This window comes from Quercus suber, unplaced genomic scaffold, assembly GCF_002906115.3.
Source record: "Quercus suber isolate HL8 unplaced genomic scaffold, Cork oak 2.0 scaffold_371, whole genome shotgun sequence".
In the NCBI taxonomy this organism is placed as follows: domain Eukaryota; kingdom Viridiplantae; phylum Streptophyta; class Magnoliopsida; order Fagales; family Fagaceae; genus Quercus; species Quercus suber.
The window spans coordinates 313,865-323,361 of record NW_027069823.1 but is presented as its reverse complement, the minus strand read 5'-3'; the positions used below and the strand labels follow the sequence as shown (position 1 = coordinate 323,361).

Here is a 9,497-nt window from a genome sequence, read left to right as displayed (position 1 = left end):
TGGCTCTCGCTTCATTATGAATAGTAGGGTTCCTCAACCTCTGAGTTCGTTACTGTCATTATCCATGCATGAGGGAGAGACAATACTCAAACAGATATTGGGAAATGTATAATGAGATGGACTGCAACTTTGATGGCATCGCCATCAACACTTTCAAAAGTGGTCTCCCAACCAAGCACGGCTTGAGGAAATCCTTGACTAGCAAGCCTGTCGCCAGTGTACGTCAACTTATGGACCAGATTGACAAATACAAAATAGTGGAAGAAGACCAGTTGCAAGGGAAAGGGAAAGAGAAAGTTATCCCCCAAAAGAATAGGGATTTCAGGTTGAACCGATATAACAATGACTGTCTGAAAAGAGATTTCACAGGGCAATCCAGATCAGCCAACGCGCAGACGATCAACGTTGTATTCAGAGAACCGGTACATCAGGTTTTAGAGAAAATCAAGAATGAGTCAATCTTCAAGTGGCCTAATAAGATGGCTAGAGACTCAATGAAATGCAATCAGAACTTGTATTGTTGATACCACCAGGACCACGGACACACTACAAAAGGCTGCAAGAACTTTTAGAGCCACTTAGATTAGTTGGTCTAAGAAGAGAAACTAAGGCACCTTTTACATCCTTCTAGGGTGATGTCTGTAGCTCGGCTATTCGCCGATGACTTTGGCCCAGAGCCGAAAAAATCCAAAGTATATCCTCATTCGGTCTTGAGTTTCTCCGATGAGGACAAAATTGGAACTATCCAACCCCACAACAATGCGCTAGTAATCACTCTTCAGATTGGGGCTATGACGTAAAAGGGTAATGGTAGATGATGGTAGTGGAGCCGAGATCATGTACTCCAATCTTTATAAGGGGCTGAAGCTGGGACCAGAAGATTTGATGCCCTACAACTCCCCCTTGATGAGTTTTGATGGGAAGGTTGTCACGCCAAAGGGCCAGATTAGACTACCTGTACAAACTGGCCCTGAGATAGTGGAGGTCGACTTCATTGTGGTGGATACTTACTCCCCTTACATTGCCATCGGGGCCAGACCTTGGCTTCACACCCTAGGAGCCGTTGCCTCCACTCTGCATCAGAAGGTGAAGTTCCCTTCCGAGGGCCGGGTCCTAGAAATTCGAGGTTGGCAGGCTATGGCAAGAAAGTGTCTGGTAGTTGCCATCTCACATCGGCCTAGAGTAGAGTTATCGACCCCTGTTGAAGAAAACTCATAGCAATCAAAGAACCCAGCATCGCCTATCAATGCACCAGCCTAGGAGGCAAAATGTGAAGGTCTAGAGAAAGTGACCATTAGCGATGACCCGGAAAGGTTCTTTCAAGTGGGATCTCAACTGCCTCCTTGGGAAAAGGAAGGATTAATGGGATTCCTCAGAAAAAAAAAAAAAAAAAAAACGTCGATGTATTCGCATGGGACGCTTATGATGCCTCAAGAATTGATCTGAATTTCATTTGTCACCACTTAAATGTAAATCCATCAGCTACTCCTAAAAACAACCATCTCGGTGCCTATCCAAGGAACACGCCGATGCTGTCAGGGACGAGGTGAGAAAGCTCAAGTAAGTAGGGGCTATTAAGGAGATGTTTTACTCTGAGTGGTTGGCTAGCACCGTGGTTGTAAAAAAGAAGAGTGGGAAATGGCAAGTTTGTGTGGACTTCACAGACTAAAACAAGGCATGTCCAAAAGACCCATTCCCTATGCCTCGAATAGACCTATCAGTAGACGCAACTATAGGCCATCCTCAGATAAGCTTCTTAAATGCCTTCCAAGGCTATCATCAAATACCACTGGCCCTGGATGATCAAGAAAAAATAGCGTTTGTTACTCCTGTTAGAAATTACCACTATAAAGTGATGCCCTTTAGTTTAAAAAATGTAAGGTCGACCTACCAAAGGATGATGAGTAGAATGTTTGAACCACAGCTGGGTAAGAGTATTGAAGTTTACATAGACATCATGGTGATAAAAAGTAAAGTAGCATCCGATCACGTGGGAGACCTCGGAGTTAATTTTGACATCTTAAGAAAACACAAACTACGTCTCAATGCCTCTAAATGCTCATTTGGTGTCGAGTCTAGCAAATCTTTGGGCTATATGGTAACTCATAGGGGAATTGAGGTGAGCCCAGATCAGATCAAAGCAATTCACAATCTGCAACCTCCTCGGAATCCTAAAGAAGTTTAGAAACTTACTGGAATGATCGCAGCCTTAAATTGGTTTATTTCTAGATCTGCGGATAGGTGCCGACCATTTTACCTCCTGATGAACAAATGGAAAGGATTTGGTGGTCTGAGGACTGCATTTTGGCCTTCTAGCAACTTAAGGAATACCTATCCTAGCCACCTATCATGTCCAGCCCAAAGGCCGACGAGGTTTTGTTCGCCTACATCGTAGTGGCCCCTCATGCTGTAAGCTTGGTGTTGATACGAATTGATGGTGGCATACAACGGCCAATTTATTATGTGAGTAAATCATTACATAAGGCCGAGGTGCATTATTTACCACTGGAGAAGGCAATTTTGGCAATAGTGCATGCCACGCAAAAACTCCCTCATTACTTCCAAGCGTACACAGTTATTGTTCTAACTCCGCTTCCACTCAAGCTTGTACTCTGAAGTGCCGATTACACGGGAAGAATTGCCATGTGGAGCATAGTTCTAGGAACTTTCGATATCAAATACATGCCTCGGACCTCTATCAAGGGCCAGGTCCTTACTGACTTGATAGCCGAATTTGCCAAACCTCAGATAGAAATGGTAACAGAGGAGCAAACCATGGATGGAAAATTGGTTGACACAATATCTGCACAAGAACCCTCACGCTGGAAAGTGTATGTTGATGGCGTAGCAAACCAAAGGGGGTCCGGGGTGGGGAAAGATTACCATAGAGAAATCATTAAGACTAGGGTTCTCGGCCACAAACAATAAAGCCGAATATGAAACTTTACTACAAGGAATGGCCATAGTACAGAAAATGGGAGGAAAGGCAATAGAAGTGTTCTCAGACTCGAGATTAGTTCTGGGCCAAGTGATGGGGGAGTTAAAGGCTAGAGAGAGAATGCAGGAGTACCTGAGTCAGGTTAGGCGCTTGCAATCGGATTTTGAATTCTTCGACTTGTCACATGTCTCTAGGAGTGGAAACACGCATGCAGATTCATTGGCCACTCTTGCCACCTCCTCGGCCTAGGGTTTACCTCGAATCACCCTTGTTGAGGACTTGTGCAGAGTAGATGGAGTCAAGGTGGACATGGTTCAGATCACCTACCGATGGGCAATTTAGTAGTTGGACTTGGGTTGGGTTTACCAATAGCATGGGAAGGATTTCTTATAATGCAAGTTCCAATGTACATTTCAACATTTTTAATAAGATGAATTCTAATTTGGCTTATTTTGAATATTTGAAATTCTACACTTAAATGATTCCAATGAATTTGGAAATGAAATTAATAAAAAAATTGGAAAAGAAAATTGAACCTAGGGAACAAAATTTTGAAACTCTTAATATGGGCAATGATGAGAATCCAAGATTAATTAAAATTGGCTCAACTTTAAATGAACAAGAAAGAAAAGATCTCAAAGTGCTTCTCACTGAATTCCAAGAAGTATTTGCATGGTCTTATAAAGATATGCTTGGCATTGATCCCAAGATAGCACAACATCATATTGATACTCGTTCTCATATAGTGCCCGTCAAGCAGAAATCGAGGCACATGAGAATCAAATGGCTCCTTAGGATCAAGGAAGAAGTCACCAAGAAGTTGAAAGTAGGGTTCATCAAACCCGTACTCCAAGCCGAATGGATAGCTAATGTGGTGCCAGTACCCAAGAAGGATAGGAAAGTGAGGATGTGTGTGGACTTTAGAGACCTTAACAGAGCCTGCCCTAAGAATGATTTTCCTCTACCACACATAGACATCTTGGTATATAATACCACTGGAAATGCCTTGATGTCTTTTATGGAAGGTTTCTCAGGATACAACAAAATCAAGATGGCTCCTAAAGACATGACCAAAACTTTTCCGTTTAGGCTCAAGAATGCGAGTGCAACCTACCAAAGAATGGCCATAACTTTGGTACATAACATGATGCACAACGAAGTAGAGATATATGTTGATGACATGATCGTGAAGTATAAAAATAGAGGAGACTACATAACCAATTTGAGGAAGTTCTTCAAGAGGATCAAGGAATATAGATTAAGTTTGAACCTATAGAAGTGTACCTTTTGGGTAACTACAGGAAAGTTACTAGGCCTCCTAGGAAGTGATAGAGGGATAAAAGTTGACCCATCTAAAATCAAAGCCATATTAGACATGCCACAACCTAAGAGTGAAAAAGTGGTAAGGGGATTCTTAGGCCGATTGCAATACATTAGCCGATTCATCGTCAAACTCATTTCCACTTATGAGCCCATATTCAAACTTTTGAGAAAGAATGAACCCCATACATGAAATGATGAGTGTTAAAAAACCTTTGAACTTATCAAGGAATACTTTCTCCACCCACCTATCTTGGTACCTCCAGAACTCGAAGAACCTTTAGTCCTCTATCTCTCAATGATAAAGGATACAGTAGGAAGTATGCTAGTAGAAGAAGATGAAGATAAGAATGAGAGAGCCATATACTACTTGAGCAAGAGATTCCATGACTATGAGACTAAATACACACCCATAGAAAAATCATGCTTCGCTCTTGTATGGGCTATGCAAAAATTGTGACATATCATCCTACCATTCCAAGTGTGGATAATGGCTAGAATGGACCCATTGAAATACTTTTTTAAGAAGCCTGCTCTAAGTGGAAGATTAACAAGATGGTTGATCCTATAGGCAGAATTTGGCTTAAAGTATGTGGCTAGAAAAACCATCCAAGGAAGCGTCATGTCAAACTTTTGTGCCAAGAACCTTGTGGAAGGAGAAAATGGTAAAGAAGATTTCCCAAATGGAGATATCCTAGACTTCAAACTAAGGGCATGGAAGACGTACTTCGATGGAGCTGTGAACCAATATGGAAATGGGATAGGAGTACTTTTCATTACCCCCGATGGATCTCATGTACCTTTGGCTATCAAGTTGAACTTCAAAGTAACCAATAACATGGCAAAATACAAGGCTTGTATTGCCGGAATGGAAGCCCTCCGAAGGTTAGGGGTAAGAGAAGCCAAAGTCTTTAGAGACTTGACTTTGGTCATAACACAAGCACAGAAGTTGTGGAAGGTAAAGGGGGAACACCTAAAATCCTACCAACAATACTTGGAAGAGTTTACTAAAACCTTCAATAGAATTGAATACACCATTATCCCTAGAGCTCAGAATCAGTTTACAGGTTCTTTGCTACATTGGCTTCTATGGTTGAAATAACAAAAGGAGTATGGACACAACTTTTAAAGATCAAGCAAAGTTATCAGTTGGTACACAAAGAGGAAGAAGAGTTGTCAATCTTGGCCATAGACGAAAGAGGAGCCCCATGGTATTATGACATTATATTTCCAAAATTAGGAATTTATCCTGATAAGGCCAATAAGAAGGAACATTGTTTAGTAAGGATGATGGTGATACAATACATCCTGTGTGGAGGCCAATTCTATAGGAGATCCTATAATGGGATACACCTTCATTGGTTAAAGAAAGAAGAAGCTGAAAAAGTCGTGGAAGAGATCCATTAAGGAATTTGTGGTCCCATATGAATGGGAGGATGTTGGCAAAGAAGATTTTAAGGATGGGATACTAATGGAATACAATGGAAACTGATTGCATAGACTTTGTGAAGAGTTGTCGTGACTACTAAACACATGCCAACTTGAACCATGTGCCACCTAGTGAGCTATATAGCATGTCCTCTCCATGGCCTTTCTCAGTATAAGGCATAGACATGATTGGAAGAATAGCTCCTAAGGCTTCAAACGGGCATTAATACATCCTAGTTGCAATTGATTACTTCACCAAGTGTTTAGGGGCAACTCTCTATTCCATATTGAAAGCTAAACATGTGGCCTAGTTTATAGAAAACAACATCATTCACTGGTTTGGAGTGCCATAAAAGACCATCTCTGATAATGGTTCCCACTTTGTGGGAGAGGTTTGAAGAATCATAGAGTTGTGCAACATTGAGCATCACAAGTCTTCACCACATCGACCACAGACAAATGGGATCATAAAAGCAACCAACAAGAATATCAATAACATCCTAGCCAAGATGGTAATTACATACAAGGATTGGGCTGAGAAGCTTCCATTTGCCTTGTAGGGCTATAGGACTTCTATCTGTGCATCAACTAGGTCAACCCCTTACTCTTTGCTTTATGGGAGTGAAGTGATGCTTCCCATTAAGGTTAAGATATGGTCTTTAAGAGTGTTGGTGGAAACTAAAGTTCTAGAAGAAGATTGGGCGAGAGAAAGATATAAACGGTTAGCCTTGATAGAAAAGAGGAGGATTAAAGCCCAATACCATGCACAATGTTACCAAAAGAGGATCACTAGAGCATTTAACAAAAATATGAAACCTAGAAACCTTAAGGAGGGAGATCTAGTCTTAAAAGTGATTAGACATGAAACTTTTGATGCAAGAGGAAAGATGAAGCCAAGATGGTCTGGAGATTTTGTTATCAAGAAGATCATGTCAAGAGGTGCTACAAGAATTACAGATTTGGATGGAGAAGAGATGCTTCATCCAATCAACACGGGCAGGCTCCAGAAATACAACATTTGAAAAAAAGCCTACTAAGTTGTAAACCCGAAATGACAGCTTAGGAAAAAGTTAAGATAAATAAACCTTGCTAGTTTGAAAACCCGAAAGGGTGATCTAAGCAAAAGATAAGGAAAAAGACCAAGGACAGGGCAAAAATCCCTACAAGGACATCGTGGGCAAAAACTACGTGGCACAGAAAAATAAAGACAATAAGCAGAGATAATAAATGATAAGATTCTCACATTGCTCAAATTTAAAGATGTTAAATTGTTTTCATAGGGGATTTGGAACATTCCAATCCTTTATTAACTCAAATGAAAGACATGGAATCATAAAGTGTAGAAAAGTAAAATTTAGGGCATATCAAGGTAGTCACTCAGTCCTTTTTTGTTTATTGGACTTGTTGTGGTCTTTCTCATCCCTATGGACTACCCTCATATCAATGAATAGTCAATCCTTGTATCCCGATCTTGGATGGAGAAACTGAGGAAAATAGATGTCCCTATTCATTGCCCTCTATGGCCAAGTCTTATGGATTCTGCCCAAGATTCTCTTAGTAAATGCTAAGGTGTGAAAAGAACCATTGCCACAAGGAACCCCTTAACTATCAACAAATTGTCGTGCAATGCAACATGTGGGATAATAAGAACAGTTTTGAAGCCCAACCAAAGATACACAATTTTCCTTGAAACTACAGCTAGACATGGCCTCGATACACCACCATTCTACCACCCATTGGACATCTAAGGAAGTAAGATATTTCAAGAGTTCAGTAAGCTTGACGAGATCCATCCCTTTATCTTTGGGCTTGTGATATCGATAGTGCTTTGGTTGATACCGACTAGGAGAAACAATGGAAGGCTAAAGCAATTTAAGCTTCTCATATAACCATATCTAAGGAAAAGAAAGAAAGCATGATGGTTCGGTCAATAAATAAAGCTTATATATATATATAGATAAACTCTCTCTCTCTCTCTCTCTCTCTCTCTCTCTCTCTCTCTCTCTCTCTCTCTCTCTCTCTCTCTCTCTCTCTCTCTCTCTCTCTGGAGGTTGTAGATTTTAGGCGTGATGGGTCTAAGGGTCAACTTTCTCCACATTTTAGTTGTTTAAGAAACTGTGCCCGAATTAATGGAATTTGAGAAAAAAAAAAAACCAACAAAAAAAAATTTCTAATAAACATGGGTTTAGGTTTGAGGTCTGACAAGTTATAAAAAAAAATAAAAAATGAAATGAAGAAGAAGAAAGTTGTAAAGTAAGTGTAGCACACGTCCTTGTCTTTCCTAGTGTGACATAGTACTACTACTAAGTGCTATAGCCTTATCTTTTAAGGCATAAATGGTGGCAGAATATATATATATATATATATAAAGAAAAATATATGATTAGGTTTTGGTGTGAGATAAGCAGACAATTATGAGATATTTTTAATAGTCTTTCTTCTAGTCAGGTACTGTTATAAGTCTTTTTTAAATTATATGATTATTGAGTAAATGGTGCTTGTAAATTGTTAGGTGAGATCTAAGGATTTTAGAAAAAGTGTTAGAGAGAAGTTCTTGTGGTGAGCTAGCTGAGGTACGTAACTCTATCCTAATTGGTTTTATCTTGCGTATTTTAATTGCTGAAAATTGTTTACAGTTGTTACAATTTTATTTTTATTGTATTACTGATTTCAAGTAAAGAATTATCACAAATATATATGATTACTGAATATATGATGTATTTTATTTAATTGTTGTAAGATTGAATTTAATCAACCATCTTGTTGGTTTTATTCCGTACCAAATTTACTTGTATTTTAACATTTAGTAACCCTGTATTTAGGTGGGAATCTTGTAAGGGTAGTGAGTGAGAGAGTGTGAAGAAATACTCAAGATTGTGCAAAGAAACAGAGACTCGCGACTGGATCTCGCGGCTTGCAAGTCACCAGAAGTTGCACACATGCCAAGCATGCCAGAAACTGAAGAGTCGCGCTAGCTGTCGCACTACAGGACAAAAGTCCCAGGCTAGCCAGGCCGTTAACTCGCGGCTTGAACTCGCGACTCAACCAAGTCGCGAGGCCAAGTTGCCAACTTGCCCTGTTTGGCAAAAACTGACATTTCACATTCCATTCTCACCCTAGTATAAATACCCTTCATTCTTACAAAATGTAGAGAGTTTCCAAAGAGAATTTTGAGAGAGAAACCTTAGAGAAAACAAGATTGCCTCATTTACAATCTCCACCTAAGAGACTCTTCAAATTCCTCTACTCTCTTCCTCTCCATTGATACATCCTTGAGAGTTTCTTAACCAAATCATTTTCTCACCATACCCACGTCTGTGAGAAGATTGTTTTGGTGCTAAGAGAAGCAGTTTGGAAGGGACTAATGACTATTGGTTGATGCTATGGGTTATAGCGGAATCCGGTAAGCTAGAAAAGAAAAAGGTTTGGCCCAACCTCGTTGGAGTAGGAAGCTTGGAGGGCTTAGGTACCTGGGTAGATTAGGCTTAGAGGGTCTATTACTGTTCATGTATCCCAACTACATTTTTTAATGGATTATTGACCGCTTAGAGGGCGGCGGAGAGGTTTTACGCATAGGGCTTCGGTTTCCTCTTCACTAACACATCGCGTGTTGTCCTTGTGTTTGCATCTCTCTTCCTTTATCTTTGCCATTTATTTTCTATTGTGAATGTGATTATAATTGGCTTAGATTGTTTATCAATTTTGGTATAAGCTTGTTATCATCTCCCGCACATTTATTGTTTGATATAAAGCTTGATTTGGTAATTTGTTATTTGGGGGTCTAAACGTTTATAGTGTATTCAATGCTATT

At 40.0% G+C, this 9,497-nt stretch overlaps 2 protein-coding genes across 2 annotated transcripts; both read left to right on the top strand.

Annotated features, from left to right (window-relative positions):
• Positions 1–807: 807 nt before the first annotated feature.
• Positions 808–1,218, top strand: LOC111984694 (uncharacterized). The gene has a single exon (XM_024016309.1). The coding sequence runs from the start codon at positions 808–810 to the stop codon at positions 1,216–1,218; it is 411 nt and encodes a 136-aa protein (XP_023872077.1).
• A 3,662-nt stretch (positions 1,219–4,880) lies between these two features.
• Positions 4,881–5,665, top strand: LOC111984693 (uncharacterized). Its single transcript, XM_024016308.1, has 2 exons — positions 4,881–5,216; positions 5,306–5,665. Exons 1-2 carry the CDS (start codon positions 4,881–4,883, stop codon positions 5,663–5,665), a joined length of 696 nt encoding a protein of 231 aa, XP_023872076.1.
• The last annotated feature ends 3,832 nt before the right edge of the window (positions 5,666–9,497 follow it).